We start from the raw sequence: 13,749 nt of genomic DNA on the forward strand, positions 1-13,749 counted from the left end.
TTAGTAAAATTGTTCATGGAACTCAATCCAAACAAGGCACACATACACAGAAGGTAGTCACATTTGGGATTGAGGGCCTTTTATCTACTAATGAAATTGATTGCATAAACCATAAATATATCCTGGGTTTCTCTACGTGGTTTGTACTAAGAGGAAAATCCCCATGGAATTCCCCTAAAGTTCTCCCAGCCTAAACACCCTTCCACATTAAATAAGTCAGTAAGGCTTCCAATCGACTTAAAGGTCATAATGCTTTATATAAGACACTAGTTGTGCCCGGCCACGTGTTGCTGTGGTGTAGTCCTAAGTGGGGTTTTCTTCGTGGCATTCAAGGTGGCCTAGAGAGGATTCCCCTAGGTATGAAGCAGCCAGGCTTTGAAGCTGTGAGACTATTCAATGGTATTCAAGTTGGCCAACAATGGAGTCCCCTTGGTATGAAGCAGCCAGGCTTTGAAGCTGCGAGGTCACTCCTTGGAAAGTGATGAGTATTGTGGCCAAATCTGGTGTGATTTGGCCCAGTGATTTTGTTGTTAACTGAGCCCTAATTATGCACATTATATTTTTATAGATATAAGATGGACCAACTTCGGCCCTCCTCCAGGTGTTTTGGACTGCAACTCCCACAATTCCTAACAGCCTATCGGCTGTTAGGAATTGTGGGAGTTGCAGTCCAAAACACCTGGAGGAGGGCCGAAGTTGGCCCAGGCCTGGGATAGATGAAGCCTTGGACAATAGTGATCTGTATCAAATTGAAGGACTTCCCAACCAAAAATATCATAGAGTCCCACTGGAAAATCTAGAAGATGCTAAGATATAGAAATTCAAAACCACAGAGACCAGTTTTGAGGACACGGGAGCCGTACTGTATTGGGTTTCAGTACACAACTGACTGAATAATAATAATAATATAACAACAACAACAACAACAACAACAACAAAAACAACTTTATTTTTTATACCCCGCCTCCATCTCCCCGCTGGGCCTTGGGACGACTAACATGGGGCCAAGCCCAAATTTCCACAATAAACAAAATAAAAATACATTCACAAGACTGGAATTCAGCAGAAAAGAGGTGCCTTAAATTCTGCCTCAATTTCTAAAACCCTCAAACAAACAAACAAAAAAAGTTCTCGCTGCCAAATGTGATGCACAGCGACAAAAAGAGCACTCTTTTATTTTATTTATTTTATTTTATTTTAAATTATATTTTTTAAATTGTTTCCAATGTGATGCCTGTTGTTTTAACCGTTCATTTTATGATTTTAATGTGATTTGATTGGGCTTGTCCCCATGTGAGCCGCTCCGAGTCCCCATTGGGGAGATGGAGGCGGCATACAAAAATAAAGTTATTATTATTAATATTAGTTATTATTATATACGGAGGGGGATATACATTTTAGAAACCCCTGAAGGCTCATGTAAACGTGGGTGATGTTGTGGCGTTGCTCCTCTCGGGGCAAGAACCCTATTTGCTTGAATCTAATGCTCACTTTTTCGGGCTGAATGGCCTTGCTAGATAGAATTGGGGTGCGCATTAGATTTGCATCGTACGGCAATTTCAGTGCTGAGCCAAAGCCAAAGTGAAACTGTCGAAGGCTTTCATGGCCGGAATCACTGGGTTGCTGTGAGTTTTCCAGGCTGCATGGCCATGTTCCAGACGTTTCACATCCTGACGTTTCACATCCTCAGAGGTTGTGAGGTCTGTTGAGAATTAGGCAAGTGGGGTTTATATATAGTGTTCGGAACTTCTTTCGTGTCAGGAGCAACCGGAGTTGCTTCTGGAATGAGAGAATTGCCTGTCTGCAAAGACGTTGCCCAGGGGACATTGCCCGGATGTTTTTTGATGTTTTTACCATCCTTGTGGGAGCTGGAGCTGATAGAGGGAGCTCATCCACGCTCTCCCCGGGCGGGATTCGAACCTGGCAGCCTTCAGATCAGCAACCCAACCTTCAAGTCACAAGGCTTTTATCCCCTAGGCCACCGGAGGCTCCGTGTTCGAAACTAGGCAAGTGGGAAGATATATAAACCCCACTTGCCTAGTTTCCAACACCTCACAACCTCTGAGGATGCTTGCCACAGGTGTGGCTGAAACGTCAGGAGAGAATGCTTCTGGATCATGGCCAGACAGCCTGGAAAACTCACGGCAACCCAGTGATTCCAGCCACGAAAGCCTTTGACAGTTTCACTTTGGCTTTGGCTCAGCACTAAGATTGCCGCATGATGCGAATCTAATGCGCACCCCAATTTTGGCAAGGCCATTAAGCCCCAAAAGGTGAGCATTAGATTCAAGTGAGTAGGGTTCTTGCCCCAAGAGGGGCAACTCCAGGTGAGCCCTGCGCAAGAATGGAGCCCGACACCCCACAACATCACCCACATTTACATGAGCCTTTAGGGGTTTCTAAAATGTCTATCCCCCTCCCCTGCATATACTTTTAATGAACACCTGCATTCTGGGGTTGCCTTGCACACAAGCTGGGCATTAGCCATGTGCTCCATAGAGAAGGATCAAGGGACCGTTTGTTTAGCCTGTTTCCCAGCTGTGTTTTGATGTTGCCGTGTCCCCAATGGCAGAGAAAGGCCCTCCAACATTATGGCAATCAGGCATTAATTGTTTTTTTTATTTAGCTAAAGAAACAGCCTACTAATACTAAAGTTAAAAAAACTCTCATATCCAAATCACAAGGTTAGAAGTTATATTAAACACTTAAAATAATAATATTAATATTAATAACAACAACAACACCACTACCACCACCACTTGGGAAATGTTCGACTTGTGATTTTGTGATACGAAATCCAGCATATATATGCTATGCTATGTCATACTGTCTTTTTAAAAAAATACTTTTTATTAAGATTTCTTTTATAATATAGTAATAATATAATAGTAATAAAGAAGAAAAAGGAAAAGCAAAAAGGAAAAAAGAAAAGAGAAAAAGAAAGATTAATATATAGATATGAAAAAAGGACATAAATGGAACAGATTTAAGACTGAAAGTTAGAGTATCTATTTTGCTATGTGCATTGCCTACACTAAATTGTGTATATTCTGGAAAAAATTAATTAAAAATTTTGTTATTATTGTTATAGTTACTTAATTGCAGTATATAGAAGAATATATATATATATATATACACACACACACACACACACACACACACACACACACACACACACATATAGAGCGCATAGGCAAAGAAAAAATTGAAATATAAACATAGGTTAAAATTATCAGGATAGAGAAACGATGTTACATAGAAAAATGATTGGTTGTTTTGACTTCCTGGTATGTCATACTGTCTTTATGTCAATAATAAAAAAGCATTGCATGGCCCATTAAATGAGTTAGAAGCAAAAAGTCCTGCCTAAATAATAAGGGTTTTCTTTCTTTTTGGTGAGAAGCCATTAAAAAAAAAAGAAATACAGCCGATTCTCCTGTAAGTTGCACAACCGCGAAGTGAAGGGCTTGGATTGAATCTTCCAGAATTGCAAAAATGGGGTTGAACTGGATGACCTTTGGGGTCCCTTCCAGATCCCGGATTCTGTGCATGCATGCACGCATGCAAACCCTTAATGGCAAAACAATCCATAACAAAGTCCAACAAAAAAAAAAAAATTCACGGCGCCTTGGTTATTAGGCTTGCTTCTGGGATTCTTTTGGGCCGATTCAGAAAATGGAATTGGAGAAACCGCATCAGCTGTGGTTTCTTACATATAGTTATCCTGGTTTTCTATGGGTGAGCAGAAGAAGAGTGTTAAATGGTATAGGTTCTGTATCTCAAAAGCTAAAGCTGGTGCTGTTTTTGGAACCAGCAGGTCAAACAGAACCAGAAACAGGGCTCGCATCCGAGGAGCCCAAATGTGTGCTGGTCAAATGTGCATTGGCCACGTGAGGCCCTTTACTTGCCCTTTAGCTTTGCTTTGCTCAGCTTGAGGGGTTTTCTAAGCTTGCTCAGCAATGCTTAATCTATCCTAAACTTTGTGAAAGATGTGGGAGGCAGTTGTGATGCCACTGGCACTGTGGCTCCAAGAATAACTATACAAACAGTCCCCAAGTTACAAACATTCAACTTAAAAACAACTCATAGTTAAGAACTGAGCTGAGACAACAAGAAGGGAGAGAAATCTATTCCTAGGAAGGGAAACCCACTCCTGGAAGAGTTTTTATCTTGGGGAAAAGGGGTCTCCGATGAAGCTTTCTCACCAAACAATCCTTATTTCCCCAACAAGCCAAATTTTCTAAAATCCAATGATCACAAGGTCAGAAAGAGAGGTAAAATCCTCTGAAGAGGGATACAGGCAGCAAAGAAAATTCACAGGAGTGTGAACCCTTCGCTATGTGATCCAAAGCTAATATATGCATGCAGCGTTATTACAAAAAAAATGCCCCGGTTTCAAAAATGCATGGTAAACGTTTTAGTAAATGTGCACATAGGAAACCCACATTAATGTGAATAATAATAATAATATTAATAATAATAATAATAATAATAATTCTCAAAGCACAGCAGACAAGAAACCAGTACAAGAAAACCACACTACAAACTAGAGCTGACAGCTGGCACAACAAAACATTGGATGGAAAGTTCCTTGACACAATCGAAGGAAAAGCTGACAAGAAGAAGATCTGGCTATGGTTCATGAATGGGACCCTGAAGAAGGAGACAGAAGGCCTGATCCTTGCAGCCCAGGAGCAAGACATCAGGACAAAGGCAATTAAGGCCAAGATCGAAAAATCAGCTGATGACCCAAAGTGCAGACTGTGCAAGGAAACCAACGAAACCATGGATCATATCCTCAGCTGCTGTAAGAAAATTGCACAGACAGACTACAAACAGAGGCACAACTATGTGGCCCAAATGATTCATTGGAACTTATGCCTCAAGTACCACCTCCCAGCAGCAAAGAACTGGTGGGATCACAAACCTGCAAAAGTCTTGGAAAATGAGCACGCAAAGATACTGTGGGACTTCCGAATTTAGACTGACAAAGTTCTGGAACACAACACACCAGACATCACAGTTGTGGAAAAGAAAAAGGTTTGGATCATTGATATCGCCATCCCAGGAGACAGTTGCACTGACGAAAAACAACAGGGAAAACTCAGCCGCTCTCAGGACCTCAAGATTGAACTTCAAAGACTCTGGCAGAAACCAGTGCAGGTGGTCCCGGTGGTGATGGGCACACTGGGTGCCGTGCCAAAAGATCTCAGCCGGCATTTGGAAACAATAGACATTGACAAAATTACGATCTGCCAACTGCAAAAGGCCACCCTACTGGGATCTGCACGCATCATCCGAAAATACATCACACAGTCCTAGACACTTGGGAAGTGTTCGACTTGTGATTTTGTGAAACGAAATCCAGCATGTCTATCTTGTTTGCTGTGTCATAAAATAATAATAATAATAATAATGGTAATAATAATAATAATACATCACACAGTCCTAGACACTTGGGAAGTGTTCGACTTGTGATTTTGTGATATGAAATCCAGCATATCTATCTTGTTTGCTGTGTCATAAAATAATAATAATAATAATAATAATAATAATAATAATAATAATAATAATAATAATACATCACACAGTCCTAGACACTTGGGAAGTATTCGACTTGTGATTTTGTGATATGAAATCCAGCATATCTATCTTGTTTGCTGTGTCATACAATAATAATAATAATAATAATAATAATAATAATAATAATAATAATAATAATAATATAACTTTATTTTTATATCTCGCCTCCATCTCCCCAAAGGGACTTGGGGCGGCTCACATGGGGACAAGCCCAGCAACCACATAGGTGAAAACACATCAATGAACTACAACAAAAGCACAGTGGGGCATAATGCTTGATGAAGCTATTGCTATTTGACTGTGGAACATGTGTGATGGGGTCTCCTCCTCTGTTGGGAGGGCTTTGATGTTGTCTTCCTTTATTGCAAGAAGGGGCTGGACTGGATGGCCTTTGGGGTCTCCTAGATCTCTGTGATTCCGTCTGAGACGCCTTAAGCAGAAAGGAAGCTCGCCCCACGAATCCTTTTCAGCTGTTTCGGCCATTGCAAGAGCTCTCCCACCCAGCCACAAATGAAAGGGCTCAGATTGAGATGTTTCCCCTCATATCTCCCCCCACCTAGCCCACCCCACCGGCCCAAAAGGCAGCTGTTTCTTTAACAGCAGGAAAAGGCTGCTGAAACTTTGAAGTCGGAGGCTCAGCGGGCGGCTAAGTGGCTGCAAAAGGAGAGCGGCATCTGCGCCTCCGGAGGTCTGCCGGGGTCAGGATGTGGGGCAGCAGCGGGTCCTTTGGCTTGGTTTCAAGGGGGCCCAGGTGCCGAAGGAAGCACAGGTGAGAAGCCAGGGACAGGCACGGGCCAACTTGGGCCCTCCCTCCGGGTGTTTTGGACTGCAACTCCCACCATTCCTAACAGCCGGCAGGCTGTTAGGAATGGTGGGAGTTGCAGTCCAAAACACCCGGAGGGAGGGCCCAAGTTGGCCCGTGCCTGGCCTACATGAACCTTTGTGGCTTCCCATCCTCATTCATATTAATGAAGGGAAGGATAAAAGGCAAGGAGGACAAAGGGGGTCTTGTTGGCCGGATTTTGGGAGGCCCCAAAATCCAAAGCACAAGGCCGGAAGCAGCAATCGTGCATGGATGAAATTGGCTTGCGGGAGGCCAGCCTCCATAAGATAGATAGAATTATAGCTGGAAGGGACACACAAGGGCCGTCCAGTCCAACCCCTTTCTGCTGGGCAGAAAGACACACTCAAACCCTCCTGACAGGTGGCCATCCAGCCTCTGCTTTAAAACATTGAAATAATGAGACTTCTCAAAACTGTTGAACAGTCCTTGGATCTCATGTGCTTTAAAACAAATTAAGCATCAATGAGATAGGGAAGAAGGTTGGGATAAGGGGAATTCATGGCTGGGAAAAGAGACGTTGTCGTTGTTGTTGTTGTTGAAGGCATTTATGGCTGGATGATGCGTGCAGATCCCAGTCGGGTGGCCTTTTGCAGTTGGCAGATCGCGATTTTGTCAATGTCTATTGTTTCCAAATGCCGGTTGAGATCTTTTGGCACGGCACCCAGTGTGCCCATCACCACCGGGACCACCTGCACTGGTTTCTGCCAGAGTCTTTGAAGTTCAATCTTGGGGTCCTGATAGCGGCTGAGTTTTTCCTGTTGTTTTTGGTCAATGCGACTGTCACCTGGGATGGCGACATCAATGGTCCAAACCTTTTTCTTTTCCACAACTGTAATGTCTGGTGTGTTGTGTTCCAGAACTTTGTCAGTCTGGATTCGGAAGTCCCACAGTATCTTTGCGTGTTCATTTTCCAAGACTTTTGCAGGTTTGTGATCCCACCAGTTCTTTGCTGCTGGGAGGTGGTACTTGAGGCATAAGTTCCAATGGATCATTTGGGCCACATAGTTGTGCCTCTGTTTGCAGTCTGTCTGTGCAATTTTCTTACAGCAGCTGAGGATATGATCCATGGTTTCCTTGCACAGTCTGCATTTTGGGTCATCAGCTGATTTTTCGATCTTGGCCTGAATGGCCTTTGTCCTGATGTCTTGCTCCTGGGCTGCAAGGATCAGGCCTTCTGTCTCCTTCTTCAGGGTCCCATTCGTGAGCCAGAGCCAGGTCTTCTATTATTATTATTATTATTACTATTATTATTATTATTATTATTATTATTATTATTATTAATGGCCTTTGTCCTGATGTCTTGCTCCTGGGCTGCAAGGATCAGGCCTTCTGTCTCCTTCTTCAGGGTCCCATTCGTGAGCCAGAGCCAGGTCTTCTATTATTATTATTATTATTATTATTATTATTATTATTATTATTATTATTATTATTAATTGCCTTTGTCCTGATGTCTTGCTCCTGGGCTGCAAGGATCAGGCCTTCTGTCTCCTTCTTCAGGGTCCCATTCGTGAGCCAGAGCCAGGTCTTCTCCTTGTCAGCTTTTCCTTCAATTTTGTCAAGGAACTTTCCATGCAGTGTTTTGTTGTGCCAGCTGTCAGCTCTAGTTTGTAGTGTGGCTTTCTTGTACTGAATCTTTGTCTGCTGTGTTTTGAGGAGTTTCTGATTTTGACTTCAATCAAAGCAGGTTCTTCACTTTGCTTTACTTATTATTATTATTATTATTATTATTATTATTATTATTATTATTATTATTATTACACTGAGGGCATGTTGGCTCTGCCTTTGGGTCTCCTGGAAGGCACACAACATCACCATATTAAACGATATTCAAAGATGTCGCAATGTGGATTTGTCTCAGCATAAAAGACATAAAGGAAAACTGTGGGATTTCTGAGACTCTTTGGGGGAAAATGGCATTTCTGGCCTGGCTTTTTTTTTTTGTGGATTCCAGGCCATTCTTGGGTCTGATGCAGCGGACAGGACTCTGCAAAAAAAGCTCACTTCTGAAAGATGCTGCGGAAAGTGAAATAGCATGATTGGCGCACTGCTATGGGACTCTTCCCCCGCTTGCAACCCTCCTGGCCACCCCCTTGAAGATGGGCCTGCTTCAGAATCCCCCTTAATTTACGGTTCTTGCTTAACTTAATGGCAGCGGAAAGGCAAGGTGATAGGGGAAAAAATATGAGGCGGGATTTTCCGAATCCCCATTTCCTCTCCAGACAGCAAGAGAACTCCTGGGGCCTGAACATCTGGGAAATTTAATTTTACCATTTCGGAGCCCCGGCCCCTCTCCCTCCTGCTCCCCACCCCCCAAACCCCCTCTGACAAAGGGTGAGGGGCTGCCTCCTTGGGAGCAGCAGGGCTTGCGTTAATCCCAAACCCGGGTCTCCCCCTCCCATACAAACACATGCACAAGGGGGGGATGGATGCTACCTATGCTCCAGAGCGCATGGAGCAAAGGCACGAGACAGGGAAGACCCCTGGCAGAGCCCAATGTGGGGGGAACAGAGGGGAAACAGGGACCGAACCCTGAGGGCAACAGCTTCAGAAATGTGCAAACTGGGCAAGGAGAAGGATGCAGTTGAAAAGGAAGGGGATGTGTGAGCTTCTTCACAAGAAACGATGTATTATGTGTTCTCATACAACTCTTGTTTGCTGTTGTTGTTTGTGATGTGTGGCAACTCTAAGCATTAAGAGGGAGAATAAAGGAATGGATGGGGAAAAGCTGCACAAACATTGTCCTTATTTAGCCGTGTAGGCAAGGGATGACTTCAAGGTTAGAAACTAACAGGTTAGACTAGAGTACAACAAAATTAGATGCCATCCCCAATACACATATCTATATATATAAAAGAGTGATGGCATCAGGGCAGCGGACAAAACAACAAAACTACAGGCCCCCCAACCCCGAAATTTGACAACACAACCCATCATCCACGGCTCTAGGTTGATACAACAAAAAGAAAAGAAAAATAAAGTCCTAATTACAGGGAGAGGAATAATAGATTTTATCCAATTGCTGCCAGTTTGAAGGCTAAGCTCCGCCCACTTGGTCTCCTAGCAACCTACTCAGCCCAGGGGACAGCCACAGTTAGGCCTCACTTAGGCCTCTTCCACAGATTATCAGATTTTAACTGGATTATATGGCAGTGTAGACTCAAGGCCCTTCCACACAGCTATATAACCCATTTATAATCTTGCTGCCAGTTAGAAGGCTAAGCTCCTCCAACTTGGTCTCCTAGCAACCCAATAAAAAATAATAAAAAACACTAAAAATAATTAAAAACACTAAAAAAATTAATACAATAAAATACTATAACAGAAAATAACTAAAAATAATACAAGAAAAAAAAGATAATAAAAAGATAACTTACAATAAAATTTATAAAAAAAATACAAATAACATCAAATAAAAATTACACAATTTTTAACCAATACCACCACCACTTTGCCACAGCAACGCGTGGCCGGGCACAGCTAGTATATATATAAAAGAGTGATGGCATCAGGGCAGCGGACAAAACAACAAAACTACAGTTCCCCCAACCTCGAAATTTGACAACACAACCCATCATCCACGGCTCTAGGTTGATACAACAAAAATAAAATAAAAATAAAATCTTAATTAGAGGGAGAGGAATAATTGTTTTTATCCAATTGCTTCCAGTTACAAGGCTAAGTTCCGCCCACTTGGTCTCCTAGCAACCTACTCAGCCCAGGGGACAGGCACAAGAGTTTGGAGAGACCCCTAAGGGCCATCCAGCCCAACCCTTTCTACTATGCAGCAGGACACAATCCAAGCATTCACAACACATGGACAACGTATAAATACTATACAATACTACACAGGGACGTAGACCCCCTCTACCCTCACCACTTTCACAGTACACAAACAACCAAATGCATACTAAACATAAAGACAACCATACAACAGACATTCAATACCACCACTACCTCAACAATTTCTCACCAACACTACCAGATAACACCACAGCAACGCGTGGCCGGGCACAGCTATATAGCACGAAACAGACATCCTTCCACATTCTAATCACTATTGCACAATCCCTAATGTCACATCAGTGTGAAACCATGAAGTCAATATAGTCACTGCCTATTTGTCCTTTTATTATACATTTAAAAAGTTAGAATGGGCTTCCTATCTCCCCGCTGAAAAGCATATGATGGAAATGTTACTGTCATACTGCTAACTTTTTAAAAAATATCAAGACAACTCCTCCATTCTACCTTGTGATTTCAAAATTTTATTTGAACTTCCAAACCTACCAGCATGTTTACATTTTATTTTTTCTTTCTACGATAGGCTTGAGCAAACTTAGGCTGTTGGGAATTGTGGGAGTTGAAGTCCAAAACATCTGGAGGAGGGCTCAAGTTTGCAGGATATAAATAAAACATCATTATTATTATTATCATCATCATCATCACCATCATCATCATTTACCCATGCCTATTAAGAGCTGGGAAATGGAGAAGCCAGGACTGGGTTCAAGGGTTGTGAGGCACATCCTTTACCCCACATACATGTGATAATTACCTCTAGGTTTTGTTTCAGAAGCCAGATTCTGAGATGATAATAATAATAACAATAACTTTATTTTTATATCCTGCCAATCATCTCCTTGAAGGGACTCGGGATGGCTTACAAGCGGGACCAAGCCCAACACAACAAAGTCTTTGAACTAAAAACACATCTAAAAAAGTAATACACATATATCAATCTGATTAAAATAATTAAAACAGCAAAATATATAAACTACAACTGAAAAAGAACAGAGCAAACCTCAGTAATCAAAACCAGGGATAAGGTGGGCAGTTCAGAAATTGGAGAGGGTTGGGTGTGGGTTTGTGCAAAAAGCATAGGATAGGGCCAGGGTGTGGGGTCAAGTGCTGAGGTCACTGTAATGGTCAGTTTGGGCTGGAACATTCACAGGCAGGGGCCTAACATATATACAGTGGCCTTTCCTGCCAATTCTTGAAGGCTGGGTGAGGTGATCCAACATGATGATTTATATTTATTTATTTATTAGACTTGTATACCGCTACTCCCAGTTTGGCTCGGAGCAGTTTACAGAAATAGATTAAAACAATACACTTAGCTTTAGAATAACAATAAAAACAACAATAAAAACAGACATAGCCCCGAGTTTTTCACCCATTGAAAGCTTGTCAGAAGAGCAAGGTTTTGCAGGCTTTCAAGTAGGTCTCGGATAGTTCGAGTTTCAACTGGCAAGGCATTCCATAAATGAGGGGCTACAGTCGAGAAGGCTCTGTATGGATTCAGTATGCACATAGAAATCTCCAAGGTTCACTAGAAGCTTAGGTCATTTCATCTTGTGTTTCATCTTACGCACTTATGATTGCTTTGGCTGTCTTCAGATCCAGAGTCGTAGAGGCAATCTGAAATGGGTCTCTATGACATTCTTTCAGGAATATCTTCATTGAGTAGAATATGCTGATTAATGTATTATTCAGCCCAGTGGTTTCTGTTAGAATGAACAGCAGCACAAGTTGAGGTTTGCTAGCAGAGCTCAAAGAGGGCATACAATTGCTCTGATGGCAATATAAACAGAGGTAGACCATGCAGAGATCTTTCTTTCTTTGTCAGCATAAAACTGGAGAATATGGGGGTAGGCAGGTCAAATGTTTGCAATTTTGCTCAAAGGACATTAGAAAGTCTTTAAGGGACCAGCATGTTATTATTGAAGATACCTTGGTTATTGTCTGCTATTGTACCAAATAGGAATGTACATACCGTGTTTCCCCGAAAATAAGACAGTGTCTTATATTAATTTGTGCTCCCAAAGATGCGCTAGGTCTTATTTTCAGGGGATGTCTTATTTTTCCATGAAGAAGAATTCACATTTATTGTTGAACAAAAACATGAACATATATTATATACTGTAAAGTAGTTGCCATCACAAACCAGCATAACCAGACAAACTGTGAATCCTATCAAGAATTTCTTGTTACTACCAATATTTCCATGCACAACACTCTATGGTACGTACATTTACCGATCCTGCATGCTCTGGTGTTCTGTTTGGCGAGCATAATTCCAAACAAAACCTTTGCTAGGTCTTACTTTCAGGGGAGGCCTTATATTTAGCAATTCAGCAAAACCTCTACTGGGTCTTATTTTCTGGGGATGTCTTATTTTAGGGGAAACAGGGTATTACATGCAACCATTACAAATAGTCAAAGGTATCTTATGAAATTCTTCATACATTTTTGGATGTTCTTGAATTTGGACATCTTTTTTTTCAAAAGTAATGGATAAAGGGGAGTTTGCACCAAAGACATCCAGGTTTTGAGGTCCTTGCTGAAGAAAGGTGGACAGAGAGGGTGTTAGCCTAATCTCCAGGGCCGGGGAGATGCTCCAGGAAATGCACCAAGGTGGCTAATGGTCCATATCGCTGGGAGAAGTGGCCAGCCATGATGGAGCAAAGTGGCCCAGCAAATGCAAAGAGGAGGTTTGTTAGGCAGTGTGGTTGCCTAACCTTTTCTTCTCCTTCTTCTTCTCCCATTTTGCAGAGCAAAGACCGAGACAGGAAGACGGCGATACGGAGCTAGGAGGGCACGGACTCAGGAGGGCAGCAGCCGACGCAGAGGCGGAGGAGGAGGAGGAGGAGAGGAAGAAGACGAGAAGAACGAAGAGAACAGCACTGCCCAGCCTGTGCCTCGCCGGACGGCTGCTGCCCGGCGCTGTGCGGTTCTTCCTCGGATGAACTCAGGGCCTGAACAGAGAGGAAAAGACTGAGCACCTTTGGGGCAGGGGGTTGGCTTTGGAAAGACTTTGGGGAGTGGATTCGGTGGGCTTGGACCCCGGAAGCCGAAGGACCGTGCTCTGCTGGAGGGAGACCCGGGTGAGGTGGGCATCACCATGGAAGCCGATGCGGACCCTCTTTTGCCCAAAGAGAGGGACGGCTGCAGGATGCTCCATAGGACTCGCCTTGGGAGGAAAACCCACAGCCCTTGGGGGACGTGGAAGGAAGCGGACCCCTGGACCTGTGTGGGGTCACTGTCAATACACGTTGAAGTTTCATGTCATTGAAAATAACAATAATAATATAAACCTCCGTTGTTTGTATCGTGGGAAGAGTCTGTTGTACTCGCAAGGGGAGCGTCCGTCTTTGGTGGGCTAGGAAGCGTGTGCGTGTGTTGTGTATGAATGGAGAATAATAATAATAATAATAATAATAATAATAATAATAATAATAATAATGGGATCACAAACCTGCAAAAGTATTGGAAAATGAGCACGCAAAGATACTGTGGGACTTCCGAATCCAGACTGACAAAGT

The 13,749-nt window shown here is 42.8% G+C and overlaps 1 protein-coding gene across 1 annotated transcript in view; it reads left to right on the forward strand.

The window, feature by feature from the left end:
* Window positions 1-13,540, forward strand: part of scx (scleraxis bHLH transcription factor) — a 33,318-nt gene extending 19,778 nt beyond the window's left edge. The window contains 1 exon segment of the mRNA XM_008122774.3: window positions 12,980-13,540. Coding sequence (XP_008120981.2) covers window positions 12,980-13,018 — 39 coding nt within the window. The 3' untranslated portion in view covers window positions 13,019-13,540.
* Window positions 13,541-13,749: the final 209 nt, after the last annotated feature.

Source organism: Anolis carolinensis, chromosome 4 (assembly GCF_035594765.1).
Source record: "Anolis carolinensis isolate JA03-04 chromosome 4, rAnoCar3.1.pri, whole genome shotgun sequence".
NCBI classification, from domain to species: domain Eukaryota; kingdom Metazoa; phylum Chordata; class Lepidosauria; order Squamata; family Dactyloidae; genus Anolis; species Anolis carolinensis.